The following is an 18,216-nucleotide window of genomic DNA, read 5'->3' on the forward strand; positions in this document are numbered from 1 at the left end:
GTGTAATTAAACTCTGGAATTAGAATGTGGTAAAGGCGGTTAGCTTAGCGAAATTTAAAAAAAAGGTTTGGACAGCTTCCTAAAGGAAAAGTCCATAGACCATTATTAAATGGACTAGGGGAAAATCCACTATTTCTAGGATATGCAGTATAAAATGTTTTGTACTTTTTTGAGATCTTGCCAGGTATTTGTGACCTGGATTGGCCACTGTTGGAAACAGGATGCTGGGCTTGATGGACCTTTGGTCTTTCCCAGTATGGCAATACTTATGTACTGCTATACATAGCACTCATGCACTTTATTTTACTGATAGTCACATCTCAGCTGCAAGGAAGCTACAGAAATACTTTTTTCAGATAGAGAAGGGGATGGAGGGGAGCCAGGGTTGGTCAAGAACAGAGTCCAAATGTCTCTTTTATGTAGCAGACTCTGAACAACTGAGGCAGCCATGGGCATAATTATATATATAAGAAGCCATAAAAATCTGGTGTTTAAAAGTTTGGTTTAGTTCTGCAAGTGATGGAGGAATGTCATCTGGTTAGGTTACGTTTGCCAAGCTAAAGGTTAGAAAGGTCAGTGAGAAATGAAACTCTGTCCCTTGTGATTGATGGATTGCTAATGCAAACACATATGTATCCTATTATGAACAAGGTATATTGCAGGCAATTTAAAAGGATTAGGCTGAAATGCTGTTTAGTTAGATTCTAAATAATTCTAGATATAAATGAGTTAGATTTTAGAAGTTCTTAATATGTAGATATGGCTTATAAGGAATACTGATTCTGCTTATTTTAGAATATGTTTTTCTGTGTAATTAATATGTAGAATATCCTTTCAATCCAGTGTTACATATTTGCCTGACTCTTTAAAGTGAGCCTTTGTCTGCTGTTTAAGAGGTCAAGCATCTGGTTTGACTTAGCCACAGTCCTAGCTAGTTCTGTGTATGGAGCTGATGGGTGAAAAGGGTCAAGAAAAGTCTTGATTAATTATAGGTAAATGTAGGACTGGGCTTTCTGAAAGAAATAACAAATTACGTATGTGTGCCATTAAGTAAGACTGGCCCTTGACCCCTTAATGAATGCCAGAACCCAGTTAGTATGAAGTTGACTAGGAATATGAGAATGTCCCTTAGTCCCTAAATGAATTCAGTTTAAGCTATAGCTGAGAAATTAATCATAATAAAATGCCAAGAGAGGGGAGCCAAAATGTCTGGTCTGAGAGGCCCCAGGTCATGGGTCAGTTTGAGAAATATTAAACCTATGTAACTGATATTTTTAAAGTAATGATTGGCTGAGGCAAGGTAACCAATCCATTCTTTACCATCTGGTGAGTAAGGGGGGCTAGAGGTTAGGACTGTATTTAAGTGGGAGTAGAAGCAGCTTACGTCAGAAGGAACAGACAGGAGAAAGAGAGCTGAAGGAAGACAGACAGCAGAAGAGAAGGAGCTGAGACAGAAGCCATAACATCCAGAGAGCTGAGAGAGAGAGAAGAAGAGACTTAATGCTGATGTTCTACTTTGTTTGCTGGCAAATAAAGAAGATTTCTCCCTCATTCTGGTGTGTGCTGTTTGACTCCTGAAGTACCACAGATTCTGCTAACAATAGGGGTAATTCATGCATCAATTCCTGCAACAATTCTTGGTGGCAGCGGTGGGATATGAACCGGCACCCAACTGACTGAGAAACATTCGCCGGGTATGTATTCTGTATTCTGTATTGTAATCCTAGCTAGGAAACTGTAAAGCAGCCCCTCAAAAATTGAGGGAAGGGGAGTCTGATCAACTCTCAGCGAAGGCCTTAGTAACTTTTAGTCTAGTGGAGATTAGAAGCGAAACCGCTTGAGCTTATCTGTATCTGAGAAATTTGAAATTGTTGGGTGGGATTTTCTGTATGGAATGTGTGATGCGTGAATGTTAAATGAGTGCGGACTTCTTATAACTGCGTTTCCAATTAACGCGAGTTCAATTGGCCAGTGACAGAAGGAAGCGATTGTTGTCTGTCTTACCTTGTGTCTCGAGAGTGTGGACCCCTTACTGCACTCTCAAAAATTCCCTCCCTCTTTGTGTGTTGTAACTGTAAGCATTATGGGAGGGAAATCGTCTAGACAAATTGATACTCCCCTAGATTGTATGCTTAAGAATTTCAAGAAAGGATTTTTAATTAATGATTATGGACAGACTTTAAGCTCAAGTACTCTAAGAACCTTGTGTGAAGTTGAGTGGCCATCTATGGGAGTGGGGTGGCCCCCTAGTGGCAGCTTAGATATTGAAGTAATCCGGAAGGTCTACAGCATAATTGTAGGAGAACCAGAATATTCTGAACAACTCCCCTATATAGATTCCTGGGACAGCCTTGTGACTGACCCTCCCTCTTGGTTGAAAACTTATATGGGATCCCCAGTAAAGTTCATGTTAGGCCGCGTTCAAAGAAAGATTAGAAAATCTAAATTGGAAGAGGGAAAGAGCCCTAGGAAGCCTACCACCCAATCGGTGGCTTCCGCCCCTACCCTGTCCGAGAAACCCATACTCTCTGATGACCCCTCAGACCTTGAACCACCACCTTATGGCCCATTGTTGGGGTTCCGTGCCACCCCCAGAGATCCACGCCGCCCAGCCCAAGCTTCTCCAGCACAGGCTTCTCCGGATAGCTCCTCTTCTGTGCAAACCCCGTCACATCCTAGGGTGGACCTTTCATCCGGCCTCTACCCTCCTATGCCACATTCTCCCCTGTTAACCTCCCAAGACCCGCTTTGGGCTCCACTCCCTGACTCCTCAACTCCTGACAGCCCAGCCTCTCCTTCTAATACCCCTCCCCACTCATCAGGGGCCCGGCATCCCTTTCAATGGACTGAATCACCTGTGACCACCTCTCAGTCTATGAGTACCCCTCCCCATCCCTCAGGGGTTCAACACACCTCCACTGAATGGGTTAGACCTGTTGCAATCACCTTTGAGCATGATAGGAGGGTAGCTCCTAGCTCTACCTCAGGTTCCATTCCTACCTCCTCGAGAGTTCTGCCCCTGCGTCAGGTAACCACCACTCGACCGGATCCTAATAATGAGGGTCAGGTTATGCAGGCACAGGCCTACCAGTATGTACCCTTCACAACCACCGATCTCCTGAATTGGAAGACGCATTACCCCTCTTATACTGAAAAGCCTCAGGCAGTGGTGGACCTAGTGGCTAGCATTATGGCCACCCATAACCCAACCTGGACTGATTGTCAACAACTTCTCCTGACCCTCTTCACAACTGAGGAGAGGCGGAAGATTTTACAAAATGCTGAGGCCATCACGCGAGCGCGTGCCCCCGAGAGGACACCGGACCTAGAGGAATGGGTTAGAACTCGGTTCCCTCGCGCAGCTCCAGCTTGGGATCCAAATAATGAGCAGCACTATGAACTGTTGTCTGGCTATTGCCGGGACTTGCTGGAAGGTATGAGGAAAGGCATAAAGAGGCCCATTAATCTGGCAAAGGTCTCTGAAATTCTCCAAGGGGCAACTGAATCCCCTGGGGCCTTATTAGAGCGACTAATTGAAGCCTACAGAACATACACCCCATTTGACCCTGAAGCACTAGAAAACCAGAGAATGGTGAATAGTGCATTGGTGGCCCAGAGTATGCCAGATATCCGGAAGAAGTTGCAGCGTCAGGAGGGATTCGCAGGGATGAATACCACCCAGCTAATTGAGATCGCAACCAAGGTTTTCATTAATAGAGATCAGGAGGTGCGCCGAGAGGCTGACCGAAAGATGCAGAAGAAGGCCGACCTTTTAGCGGCAGCCATTACTAATTCCACCCTTAACCGAGGTCGACCTTTAGCTAATGGGAAGCCAAAGTGGGACCCCGGACCACCAGCCAGGCCCCGAGATTCTTTCAATCAATCCCGGCTAAGGGGGGAGAATCCCAGACCAAGATTGGAGAGGGACCAGTGTGCCTATTGCAAGGAAAGAGGGCACTGGAAAGATGAATGCCCCCAGAGGCGCCAGGGACTGAGAAGGGGACCAGGAGATCGAGGAAGCCGAGGCCGAGTTCGAGAGGGAAGGTATGAGCCTCCTGAATCTGACATCATCGGGATAGCCGAGATGGCAGAATGGGACGAATAGGACAGACCGGGTTCCTACAAACTGGGCTCCCAGGAACCTATGGTCAAGTTAACTATAGGGAGCCGCTCAATTCCATTCATGATTGATACAGGAGCTGAACATTCTGTTGTGACGGAGCGATTAGCGCCTGTGTCTGGAAAAACTGTCCGAGTGGTGGGAGCCACGGGGGTGCAGAACCGGAGGCCCTTCCTGACGACCCGTAGATGCCAATTAGGCTCACACACAGTTACTCATGAATTCCTGTATATGCCAGACTGTCCAATCCCTTTGTTAGGTCGAGACCTGCTGTCCAAGCTTAGGGCCCAAATTTCCTTTGACTCTGATGGCCAGACTTCAGTCTCCTTTCGGCCCCTGACATCCAGCCCTAAGGGTATATTGAGTTTCTGCTGCCCCCTTGAAGAAGAATGGCGGCTGCATCAGTCGCATGGCCAAGTTGACCTACCCCTGGCAGACAGCTTTCAGGTCAGTGGGGTATGGGCAGAAGATAATCCCCCAGGGTTGGCCCGAAATATTCCTCCTGTCCATGTAGATTTACTTCCAAGTGCCCGGCCAATCCATCTTCGTCAATACCCAATTCCCCGAAAGGCTCTGGAAGGGATTCAAGCACACCTGAATCGTTTGTTATCCCATGGAATTATTTGACCTTGTCAGTCTCCATGGAATACGCCACTGTTGCCAGTTCAGAAGCCAGGGACTGAGGACTACCGGCCAGTCCAAGACTTACGAGTGGTCAACAAATCCACTATCTCATTACACCCTGTAGTGCCTAATCCATATGTCCTGCTGGGATTGATACCTTCTGGAGCTACCCATTTCACGACACTAGACTTAAAAGATGCCTTCTTTTGTATTCGGGTGGCCCCCGCCAGTCAACTGCTTTTCGCCTTTCAATGGGAAAACCCAGTAACAGGAAGGAAGCTTCAGTATACATGGACTCGCCTGCCACAGGGGTTCAAGAACTCCCCCACCATTTTTGGGACAGCCCTAGGGCAAGACCTTAAGACTTTTAAATCTGAGCCTTCCAGGCGAGTTTTACTCCAGTATGTAGATGACCTCCTGATTGCAGCAGTGACCCAGGAAGAGTGTTTTGAGGCTACCAGAGAATTGCTGGAGCTACTCTTGGATGCAGGCTATAAGGTCTCACGCTCAAAGGCCCAACTTTGTCAGTCAGAAGTGAAGTATCTGGGCTTTTGCATTTCCCAGGGAAGTCGGAGACTGGATGTCAGTAGGAAGCAAGCAGTTGCTGCAATTCCCCAACCCAAGTCCAGAAGGGAAGTTAGGGAATTTCTGGGAGCAGCCGGATTCTGCAGAATTTGGATTCCAAATTTTGCACTGATGGCGAAACCCCTTTACCAGGCCACAAAGGGGGGTGAAAAGGAACCATTTGAATGGGGACCTATCGCTCAACAATCCTTCATTGCCATAAAGAAAGCCCTACTCCAAGCCCCTGCGTTAGGCCTTCCTGATGTGGAGAAACCTTTCTCATTGTATGTCCATGAGCGACAGGGGGTTGCTCTGGGTGTGCTGACCCAGATGATGGGATCCTGGCAGAGGCCTGTTGCATACCTGTCTAAACAGTTGGATGGAGTGGCTAAAGGATGGCCAGCCTGCATGAGGGCCATTGCAGCAACAGCCTTACTGGTCCAGGAAGCTGATAAGTTGACCTTGGGGCAAGAACTGGTTGTTAAAGTCCCCCACGCAGTTCTCACCCTCATGGAGTATAAGGGCAACCACTGGTTTACAAATAACCGCATGGTTAAGTACCAAGCTAGCTTGTGTGAGAATCCACGGATACACCTGGAAACAGTGGCTACATTCAATCCTGCCACTCTTTTGCCAGCATCTGAGGGACCACCGGATCATGACTGTATCCAAACCATGGATGAAGTGTACTCCAGTCGACCAGATCTTAAAGATGTTCCGTGGAGGGACCCAGATGTAATTTATTTCACAGATGGAAGCAGTTACGTGGAGAACTCCAAGCGATTGGCAGGCTATGCTGTGGTGACAGAGGACAAGGTGATAGAAGCAAGAGCCCTGCCCCAAGGAACTTCAGCCCAGAAAGCAGAACTTGTGGCCCTCATACGAGCTCTGGAGCTAGCAGCAACCAACATTTATACTGATTCCAAGTATGCCTTCACAACTCTACATGCTCATGGAGCTTTATATAAGGAAAAGGGACTCATAAATGCCGCAGGCCAACCTGTTAAGTATGGACCTGAAATACTTCAGCTGCTAGAGGTTGTTTGGGCCCCTAAGAAGGTAGCTGTCATTCACTGCAGGGGACACCAAAGGATAGATACTCCAGTGGCTCGAGGGAATCGCCATGCTGATCGGGTGGCCAAGGAAGCTGCTCGAGGACCCCCAGCAAGTACTGTGACCCCCCTGTTCCAAATTGGACTGCAAGAATGGACGCCTATGTATACCCAAATGGAAGAGAAATGGGCTCAAGAGGAAGGTGCAGTAAGGAGACCTGATGGCTGGTTACATCTCCCTGATACCAGAGTTCTGGTGCCACGCCACCTAGCTTGGCCTGTAGTGTCTCAAGCTCATGACCTGTCACACTTAGGGAAAACAGCACTAGCCCGCCTACTCAGTCGAGTAGTGGTGCTGGAAGGATTGGATAGTCTGGTTGCCACTGCCTCTGCCCGATGTACTCTCTGTGCTCAGAATAATGCTCGTCAGGGACCCCGTATTCCACCAGGAGTTCAGTCTAGGGGACTAACACCCTTTGAGTCCCTAGTTATAGATTTCACAGAAATGCCCAGGAGCGGTAGGCTCCGATACCTCTTGGTCATGGTCTGTACCTTTTCTGGGTGGGTGGAAGCATATCCTACAGTCACTGAGAAAGCCACAGAAGTAGCTCGAGCCCTCCTTAGGGATGTCATCCCCAGGTATGGACTGCCCCTTGCCATAGGTTCAGATAATGGTCCCGCCTTTGTTGAAGCTACACTTCAGGCCCTGTCCCGCGCATTGCGCATTACCTGGAAATTGCATTGTGCCTATCGTCCCCAGAGTTCAGGGCAGGTTGAGCGGGCAAACAGAACCTTGAAAAATAGCCTAGCGAAGATTTGTCAGGAAACCCAACTGAAATGGCCACAGGCACTGCCATTAGCCCTCTTCCGCCTCCGATGCACCCCAACTAAAGGAACAGCCCTCTCTCCCTTTGAAATTGTGTATGGGAAGCCCCCAGCCATTTTGCAGGGAATTAAGGGAGACATAGGGATTTTAGGGTCTGCCCAGGTACAGGAGCAGGTAGCCCTCTTGGGCAAGATAATTTCTGAGCTTCAGTCTTATGTGAGAGAAATAAACCCTGTCCCCTTCCAGGCTCAGGTACATTCCTTCCTGCCAGGGGATAGAGTTTGGGTGAAAGACTGGAGGCTCCAGCCTTTGGGGCCCCGATGGAAAGGACCTTTTACTGTTTTGCTTTCTACCCCTACAGCTGTGAAGGTCGCAGGGATAACTCCATGGGTCCATTGGTCTCGAATTAAGTCTGCTGACCAGACTGAGCCCAGCACGGATCAGACGGAGCCTAAACAGTGGAGAGCAGAAAGTGATCCAGCGGAGCCATTGAAGTTGCGCTTGACCCGAACCAAAGAATCTACTAGCTGAAAAGAAGGGTCAACTGCATACTGTAGGAGCTGCTGAACTTCGGCTTCACACTGAGACTCTTTCTTGTCCTGATTCTGGCTTTCTTGGAATTTGAGAGCTTGATCCTTGTCAGTTGAGGGTCTATCCCAACTGGTATAAGAACTCAAAGACTGAGAACATTATATTAGAATAATCTGTGATTAGCACAGACTGTTTAAATATTATTGCTTAATTAGTTTGCTGTATTTGTTTTAGATTAGGAAGAAAGAAAATGTTAGTAGTTTGGATGCTTTTGTTGTTTTCTACTCCTTGCCTCCTTTTTCCTAGTACCCCAACTCGCTCCAACCTTTGGTTACACTCTGTCCAGGAACTAATTAGCCAGGCAAAGATTACTTCCCCTTGTATTGTGTGTTCCCGATTTTCTCCTTATACTACAGATGTCCCAGCTGTTCCTGTCCCTGTGCAGCTCCCAGCTCTTATACCTCCCTACTTTTCGAGTTCAGGCCCTTGGAGCCAGGATTATACTTGGTGGTCCTTTTATAATGCTACTTCCCCCTCTGAATCTTCTCTAAGGCCAGTCTTTACATCTCCCTATCCAGCTTCTGGAGTGTTTTGTTTAACAAGAAGCATCTCAACTGTTCTTCCCATTCCCTGTAACTATACTAATGTTCTCCCAGAAAAAGGGGAATCTGTGTGGGTAGTCTCTCCAGGTACTCCTATGTGCCCTACTACCATACCTGCAGATTATGACCAAGGTGATTATCTGGCTCCTAACCTTACTACTGAGAAGACTATAGTGTCCCGGCCTATTTTCTACTTTCATAAGTCCCCGGGGTATGAAAGGGTTGCAACATATGAGCAGTCTGTCACAATTGGGGATTGGCACCTATGGTGTACAAAGTCTCCATTTCTTCTTAGTTCCCCCTGAGATAGGGGCTCGCATTATGGGCATCCTAGTGTCCATCCTGTGCCAACATTTATTGGGAACTTTCCTCGCCCTCTCCTTGGTCATTACTGGCTTTGTGATAATGTCCTCCACATGATTCTTCCCCCCACATATGATTTTTGTGTATTGGTAACTTTGAATTATTTTCCTAAAGTTATTCCTCTCCTCAGGCCACCATCCCAGCACCGCTCTAAGCGAGAGGCCTTGTCCTTACCTTCCTCCGTTGCCACAGAGGATGAGGCGATAGAATTAGCTCTCCAGTATATTAACTCTACTTATCCTCTGACTAAAAAGAGACTTGTAGCCCTTTCTGCCACGGCCTGGATTCCAATTGGGGGCCCGGTAGCGGGTATTACTGAACTAGGCATGGCTACCCGGAGACTTCAGTCTCTACTCCATGTTTTAGTTCATGAGCTGAACGTGGTAGTCAATGCATTGCAGGATCAAATTAATGAATTAAGTATAGTTTCTCGGTATAACCGTATGGGTCTTGACTATCTCTTTGCAGCTCAGGGTGGCCTCTGCACAGTGCTAAATTCTTCAGAGTGCTGTACTATTGTCATAAATAGGACGCATGTAGTTAGGCATGCTATGGATAAAGTCCTACAGTTGGCCAGCCTTAATGTGGAGGATTACCGAGGAGGATTAGACCTTACCTCCTGGTGGTGGTCATTGACCTCATGGATACGTCCTTTGTTCATTTCCCTAATAGTCTTAGTTTTAGCAGAGTTGTTGTTTTGTTTCTTGGCCTCATGTGCTTCGGCAGTATGCCGTCGGACCTTAACAAGTAGGGTAATGGTGATTCACAAGCCTATTCTTAGTTAGGATCACTATAATCGCCAGAGTTTGAGTTGTGAGACTTATCTCTGCATAAGCTGATTTTAGTCTCAAAGGGGGGAATGAGGCAGCCATGGGCATAATTATATATATAAGAAGCCATAAAAATCTGGTGTTTAAAAGTTTGGTTTAGTTCTGCAAGTGATGGAGGAATGTCATCTGGTTTAGATTACGTTTGCCAAGCTAAAGGTTAGAAAGGTCAGTGAGAAATGAAACTCTGTCCCTTGTGATTGATGGATTGCTAATGCAAACACATATGTATCCTATTATGAACAAGGTATATTGCAGGCAATTTAAAAGGATTAGGCTGAAATGCTGTTTAGTTAGATTCTAAATAATTCTAGATATAAATGAGTTAGATTTTAGAAGTTCTTAATATGTAGATATGGCTTATAAGGAATACTGATTCTGCTTATTTTAGAATATGTTTTTCTGTGTAATTAATATGTAGAATATCCTTTCAATCCAGTGTTACATATTTGCCTGACTCTTTAAAGTGAGCCTTTGTCTGCTGTTTAAGAGGTCAAGCATCTGGTTTGACTTAGCCACAGTCCTAGCTAGTTCTGTGTATGGAGCTGATGGGTGAAAAGGGTCAAGAAAAGTCTTGATTAATTATAGGTAAATGTAGGACTGGGCTTTCTGAAAGAAATAACAAATTACGTATGTGTGCCATTAAGTAAGACTGGCCCTTGACCCCTTAATGAATGCCAGAACCTAGTTAGTATGAAGTTGACTAGGAATATGAGAATGTCCCTTAGTCCCTAAATGAATTCAGTTTAAGCTATAGCTGAGAAATTAATCATAATAAAATGCCAAGAGAGGGGAGCCAAAATGTCTGGTCTGAGAGGCCCCAGGTCATGGGTCAGTTTGAGAAATATTAAACCTATGTAACTGATATTTTTAAAGTAATGATTGGCTGAGGCAAGGTAACCAATCCATTCTTTACCATCTGGAGAGTAAGGGGGGCTAGAGGTTAGGACTGTATTTAAGTGGGAGTAGAAGCAGCTTACGTCAGAAGGAACAGACAGGAGAAAGAGAGCTGAAGGAAGACAGACAGCAGAAGAGAAGGAGCTGAGACAGAAGCCATAACATCCAGAGAGCTGAGAGAGAGAGAAGAAGAGACTTAATGCTGATGTTCTACTTTGTTTGCTGGCAAATAAAGAAGATTTCTCCCTCATTCTGGTGTGTGCTGTTTGACTCCTGAAGTACCACAGATTCTGCTAACAATAGGGGTAATTCATGCATCAATTCCTGCAACACAACAACCTGAAGAGGGCTGCTGACAGTCTGAGAGAGGGAAAGATCTTTTCATCAAATAAACCTGATGCATTAGAAGAACAAACACAGGAGAGAATGGTACCTGAGGGTTGGATTCAGAACCAGAGAAAGCTGAGATTCAGACACTGAAAACTCTGATGTAACAGGCACTTGCAAATGAGGAGAGCTGACTGAGGCAGCAGAAAGACCGCGGGGCTCCAAGATGGCCACCAAAGCAGTCGTGAGTGAGGAGTCTGTAGAGAGAACCATGCGTGAACCTGAAGCACTCGCCATCATGCCAGCAGTGCTGAGAGAAAAGAGGTACTTGCCTACTGAGCCCCAACTCACAATACTGCCGTGGCTAAAAATACTAAAGGTCAAGCCCTATGCAAAGCAAAGAGCGAAAAACAAGCCCCAGTACGCTGGGAGCCAACAGTAATAAAACTTTTAAAAGCATACTCACCTCAGAATCGTCAAAGGAAGCAGTCAGTTTCTCTAAGGTATCCTGCTGGATTTTTAAACAGCACTCAACCCCCTCCTCAGCCGCCCATAGCACTAAAATACTGTGCCTCTGAACCACAAATTGTCTCTTTTTTTTCTCTCTCTCAGAAAGGAGAAGCCAGTGGCGGGGAGAGGGGGGAAGGACCTGGCACCTCCAGGTGTACACCTACATAGGCATCAGCATCAGCCTAATGACCCCCAGTCAACCAAACCAGCACCAGAACAGGAGCCAAATTTACTACAGACCAGAAGCTTCCGAGAGACCATCCACCGCCTGCTAGAGATAGAGGAATACTATCTGACCAGAATGCTTACTGTCCGATATGTAACAGAGTTCAGTTAGCTGTCCTCTGTCTCCACCTGCTGGTAGATGGTCAAAACCCACAATTTTCTGGATACATATGCTACTGATGAGGAATGTTTACGCTTTGCTGTACTCCTCCTCATTTTATCCACACCATCTAGGGTGTCTAACCTATTGCAGATTTTGGTATCATCCACAAAGACGCAGACCTTACCAAACAGCCCTTCCGCAATATCGCCTGCAAAAATGTTGAAAAGAACCAGACCAAAAACTGATCCCTGTAGTACACCACTGGTAATACCTCTTTGTTGCCTTCTACTCAACCGGTTTCTAACTTAATCAATTTGGATCCTAGTGGAAAAGAACAGGTGTTTAAGGAATAATAATGCTGGTAATTACAATTTGGCTTAGGTTGTGCAAAAGAGCTGAAGCTAATTGTGGACAAGATGAAGCATCCACTGAAAGTTGTAAATCAAACCTGTAAACAGTACACCTGGGTCCTGCCTCACTGAAGGAAAAGGGTAAGTTTCTGTCCTAGAGTCCTAAGCTAGAGGGACTGCCATGGTGACAGCCAAAATGTGCCCCCCGGCACCTATGTGGCTTTCATAAAATGAGTACTCACAATGTATGCAAATGCACACAAATTTACACCTGTAAAGTGTGTGCATGAATTCTATGCATGTGTTTTATATTTCATAACTCCACCCCCACGAATGCTTATGCAAACATATACAGCCATGCAGTTTTAGAAAATCTCCTTTTCCACATGCAAAGATGGCTTTACACGTAGAAAAGCCTTTCTAAAATGATCTCCGTGTTCTTCCAACTAATGGTGTTCTATACAAGTAGATGGTAATTAGAATTGAAGGTCCTGGCATAACACAATTAATTATAACAGCATACAAAAGGATACAAGAGAACATTTAACAAAGAATAACTAGTCCTCTTCCCATTGCACACTGCACCCTTTTTATGCATCTTCACTACATCTTCTGGAATCCTAATCAATTATCAGATTTTTTTTCTCTAAAGTTGATGTGCTATCCTGTAAACCTCAGAGGGTGCTAAATTTAATTCCACTTCTTTTGATGCATTCATTCTTTTGGTCTTAATTTCTCTATATTTTCTTGATTAGCACTGTAACAGACAAAAGAGGGGGGAGACTCGCTTCAAGCCTGTGCAATACAACAATACTATAGAAACGAGTCTGTTCACACAAAATATTGTGCAGGGGAAAAATGAGAAAGAACAAGGGACAGACCTCAGAAAAAGGTGACACATAGCAAGACTGCTGTAATTGTTTCAACAAGGAAAGTCACCATACCTTCTTTAATCATTAGTCTCACAACCCCCCTTCCTCCCTTTGTTTGGAAATTATTTTTTCAAAACATTTTTTTAAAGATTTGCTCAATGTACTTCAACAAAGTTATAGAGTCTCAAAAAAAGAAAAGACCACTTAGCTGGTTGCAGTGTCTTGGACAGGCATCCACACCCGACGGACCCGTTTCCCCGAGGGGCTTCTTCAGGGGATAAGGACGTCGACTCCAGGCTGACAATCACTGCTCTAGTGGGTCTTAATGCAGCGGCTGAGCTTTGAGCCGGTGGCCAGGCTGATTTATTAAGTCTTGATTAAGACCCACTAGAGCAGCGATTGTCAGCCTGGAGTCGGCATCCTTATCCCCTGAAGAAGCCCCTCGGTGAAACAGGTCTGTCGGGTGTGGATGCCTGTCCAAGACGCTGCAACCAGCTAAGTGGTCTTTTCTTTTTTTGAGACTCTATAACTTTGTTGAAGTACATTGAGCAAATCTTTAAAAAAATGTTTTGAAAAAATAATTTCCAAACAAAGGGAGGAAGGGGGGTTGTGAGACTAATGATTAAAGAAGGTATGGTGACTTTCCTTGTTGAAACAATTACAGCAGTCTTGCTATGTGTCACCTTTTTCTGAGGTCTGTCCCTTGTTCTTTCTCATTTTTTTCCCTGCACAATATTTTGTGTGAACAGACTCGTTTCTATAGTATTCTTGATTAGCATTGCCCATTGTTGTTCCAAGTGTATCAGGCTTTTCTTTTCTTTTTCTCTACACTGCCTCCTTATTCAATTGTAGATCTCTGACTGAGGCTTTTTAGTGATAAGTAGCATGGCAGCTGGAAGAGCATTAAAGTAAGAGAAAATAGCTATTTGATGATTCATCTTATCTTGTGTATAACCTCTTAACTATAGTTGCCTGGGACAGACATTTTTTGTTTGTTTCTCACAGGCAAGTTGTTCTACTCATTTCTTACCTGAGCCCAGCCTGTTCTTATACAGGATCCCACTCACATTCCTGCATCTCACAGGCAGCTCATTCTCATAGACAGACTGGTCCCAATTATACTTTGTTCCTTCTTTCTCTGGTCCAGGAGATAGCGGAGTTGATGTAGTCTGTGATCCTTCAGATTAATAAAAGGAGAACAGTGAACCTCAGAGCACCCAGTGATGTATGATTTGATTTTCTCTTTTTGCTATTCTTCACCTACAATAGTCTTACTTTTAAAAAATGTTATTTTTCAAATTGCTTCATTTGAGTTTAAAATATAGAGTGGCATTTTAGAAAATGCCATGCAGAAGAGAATTCCAACATCATAAGAATAGACATACTGGGTCAGACCAATGGTCCATCTAACCCAGTACCTTGTTTCCGGCAGTGGCCAATCCAGGTCACAAGTACCTGGCAAAAACCTCCAAAGATCCAAAACAATTTGTTAACTGAATAGCTTCTGAAACCTTTTACACTTTTGTGAATAATTGGTCTGCATTTGGAATGCTCTTGTTTTCCTCCTAATGTGCTTTTAAGAATTGGCATTAATAAGATGTCTCCCAAACTAAAAGAAAATTGGCCTAATTTCAAAACAGATCCCATCCAACTCAGAACAATGGGGAGGAAGAGATTTTAATAGATAAGTAGGATAGCACTCCAAATCACAATGTGAAAAAGAGAACCTATTTAACAAACTCTTTTCATCTAATTGTGAATACTGAAAAACAATTTGATTCTAGCAAATGGCCTAAAGGGATCATCATAATGTTAAACAAAATAGGTGACAGAGGAGAACCCTGTGGCACTCCACTACAAGAAACCCATGATGACGAGATAGTATCCAGAGAACCATTTCACGACAGTTCCACAGATTCTATAATAGTCAAGTATGTTTAAAAGGATGTCATGATCTACTGTATCAAATGCACTAGACATGTCAAATTGGAGAATTACAACTTTGTTGCCTAAGCTTAATTCTCATCTAAGATTGGCTACTAATGTAGTAAGAATGGTTTCAGTACTATACAAAGGCCCGAAACTCGATTGATATTTATGAAGAATTGAATGATACTGAAGATATTCTATTAACTGATGAGTGATTAGCCCCTCCAAAACTTTGACTAATAGAGTTATTGAGGCCACTGGTCTGTAGCTGGAAACAATACTAATACTAATTTGACTATTTTTCGGGATCAGAGTTAAGATTATGCTACCATTGCAAGTAGGGAATATACTCTGAGATAACATTAAAGTTAGACTTGATTGTAGGTGATCAATTAAAACCTTAGGGGATGGTTTCAAGAGATAATTAGGAAAGGAGTCAAGCAAGCATTGTGATTTGATATATTTGCAAAGGAAATGATTGACTTGGTCCAATGTGATAGGTTGAAATGTCGACCAAATTCTACTCATAGATGAACAAAAGGGTGATTGATTTTGTAAATTAAGGAATTGCTCTAATGAGATGGAAGGGTTTTTCAATTCTTGTTTTATTTTAGTTATTTTATGTTCAAAATAATAGGCCAATTGGTCCACTGAAGAGACAGATTCATTTGTGGAGGTTACCTGTTAGTATTCAGCAATTAATAACGAATATAGTTCTCTAGGGTTAACTGTTGTTTCGCCTATGAATTTAGAGTAATAAGTAATTTTAGCTTTGGAAATCATATGTTTATATTCTCTTAGGAGCTGTTTCTAATTTATCCAATTATCATTACTTTTAGTTGATCTGTTGATTCAAAGGGTTTCTTTCAAGTTGAACATATAGAATAAAACAACATAATTCCTTATCTCATTCATGGGTAACCACTTGTGGAATCCCTCAAGGCTCTACGCTCTCTCCAATTCTTTTTAATATCCTGAGTTCCCTTGGACAGCCTCTACAAAACTTACAAGCAAACTTGTTTACTTATGCAGGTGATATTATTCTTCTCGTTCCGATCTATTCTTCATCCACATTCATACTTATATGATATTACATTCAATGCTCAACAATGTATAGATACTCTTGAAGATTGGGGTTTACAATATTGTCTGAAACTGAGTTGATAAAATAAACCTTTTATGGTTAGGTCCTTCGCTGAACATATTACCTGACATAAAGATAGGCCTTAAAGAACTTACTTCCCCATTGAATCCTCTTTAAGAATTTCAGGGGTTATCATGAACTCTTATGTTGTTTTTTTGATACTCATATAAATTTACTAACTAGAAAAGTGTTTGTGAAATTTCACCAGTTGCGGAGAATTAGGAAATATCTTTTACTTGACCATTTCAGGATCATACAGCAGCTAGACCGTTTTTCTGTGCTCGCATATTTGACTGGGTAACATCATTTTTTCAGAGGTTACATTGGTTGCCTTTGAAGGGTAGAAATAACCTTTAAAATATGTTAGTTAGAAATACACTTGGATTAGCCACATTATATGTTTTCATTACTGACTTTCTCCCTGACAAGAACATTACACTGAATCACTCAGTTTTCACTTACCTTAGCAAACTGTATGTAATGTCAAATGTAAAAGGATTTTTTCCTCCTTCTTTTCGTATCAGGCAACTAAAGTTTGGACTCTGCTCCCTAAGGATATCAGATTGGAATCACACATGGAAGGGCATTTTCAATATGATGTCTAAGTCGGACTTTGGACGTTTTGCAATAAACGTTCCAAATCCAAATAAGAAATATAGCCATTTTTGAAACAGCAAAACATCTCTTTTTTTTTCAAAAATGGCCACCTGCTTGATGGTTGTGTGCTCTATGTGTTTATCTTTTTGGTCCATTTTTCGAAAAAACAAAATGTCCAAGTGAAAAACACACAAATTCAAGTCATTGGGATGTAGGAGGAGCCAGCAATCTTAGTAGACTGGCCACACAGACATTCCAGGACAGCAATGGGGAACCCTAGGAAGCACTGCTGTGGATTTCATATAAAGCTCCCAGGTACACACCTCACCGTTATCCCCTTATCTTGTCTGCTGAGCCCTCAAAAACCTACTGCATCCTACTGTACACTACTACAATTGCCCTTATGGATGAAGGGGTTACCTATATGTGGGTACAGTAAGGTTTTGGAGGGTTCACAGTTTCTACCACATGTATGACAGGTAGAGTGAGATATGGGCCAGGGGCCCCTTCTCTACAGTGCACCACACCAGCCACTACACTACTCCAGCGACCTGCTTGCTGCTCTAATAGAACTAGCTATAACATCTAAAGCCGTCAGAGGCTTTTATTCACATCTTTGGGGGGTGGGAGGGGGTCAGTGACCATTGGGGGAGTAAGGGCGTTCATCCCCGATTCCCTCCAGTGGTCATCTGGTCATTTAGGGCGGCTTTTTATGAATTATTCCTTTAAAAACAGATCTAGATCAAAACATTTAAGTTTTAGCCTAGATGTTTCCGTTTTGTTCCCTTATGGCTATAAAACATCCAAGTGTTAGGAAGGCCCTAATCCCGCCCCTGACATGCCCCCTTGTGATTTGGACAAACTGCAGATGCATTGCATAAACGTCTGCAAAATAGGTTTTGAAAATACAGATTTGGATGTTTTGAGAAGAAATTCATCCAAATGCTGCTTTACGACACTTTTTGGACGTTTTTCTCTTTCGAAAATGAGCGCTATGACTTTTTGGGGAAAAAAAAACTTTTATGCTTTTAAGAAATTTGAAAATCTAATTCAGTCATATCTTTTGACTTATCCATGTCAAAACTTCCCATTAACTGACTGGCTTCGTAGTTATAATCCACAATGAAAACGGCCTCTGGAAATCATGGAATATAGGAAATGCATTGCATTTTATAGTCTATATCCCATTTCTTCCATTGGCAACTTTTCCACATGGGATAATTTTATAAGAGGCCTTTTATGCACATACATTAGGATTTACATGTGAAAATCCTTTATAAAAATTACCCCTTGAATATGCATAAGATAAATGTATATGTATTTACTCAATTATATGCAAATCTCATGCCTATTCATCAGGGATATCCTGACAAAACAGACTGGCTGGGTGTATCCCAAGGACTGTTTTGAGAACTACTGTTTTAGAGGGTAGAAAGTGGGGAAACAGTAATTATGCAGGGGAAAAAGATGAGATATTAAAAAGCTACTGAAGAACAGAGCAAAAGGGGAAAAAAAACCAACAGAAAATAAAAACTATCTATGCACTAGGTTTCTGTCATTGCCAGACAGAACTGTAAACTGCATCTCAACAGATTCTACCATAAATTATCTATTTATTTATTAATTTATTTATTTGTTGCATTTGTATCCCACATTTTCCCACCTATTTGCAGGCTCAATGTGAATTACAATTTCCGTCATGACATATGCCATTTCAAAGTATAGATACAATTGGTAATATATATAGAAACAT

The 18,216-nt window shown here is 43.2% G+C and overlaps 1 protein-coding gene across 1 annotated transcript in view; it reads right to left on the minus strand.

Annotated features, from left to right (window-relative positions):
* The window catches only part of DEAF1 (DEAF1 transcription factor), a 149,580-nt gene that overhangs the window by 103,119 nt on the left and 28,245 nt on the right, over nucleotides 1–18,216 (minus strand). The window contains exon 4 of the mRNA XM_030201297.1: nucleotides 13,824–13,970. Coding sequence (XP_030057157.1) covers nucleotides 13,824–13,970 — 147 coding nt within the window. The remainder of the gene's footprint in view (nucleotides 1–13,823; nucleotides 13,971–18,216) is intronic.

Source organism: Microcaecilia unicolor, chromosome 4, assembly GCF_901765095.1.
Source record: "Microcaecilia unicolor chromosome 4, aMicUni1.1, whole genome shotgun sequence".
In the NCBI taxonomy this organism is placed as follows: Eukaryota; Metazoa; Chordata; class Amphibia; order Gymnophiona; family Siphonopidae; genus Microcaecilia; species Microcaecilia unicolor.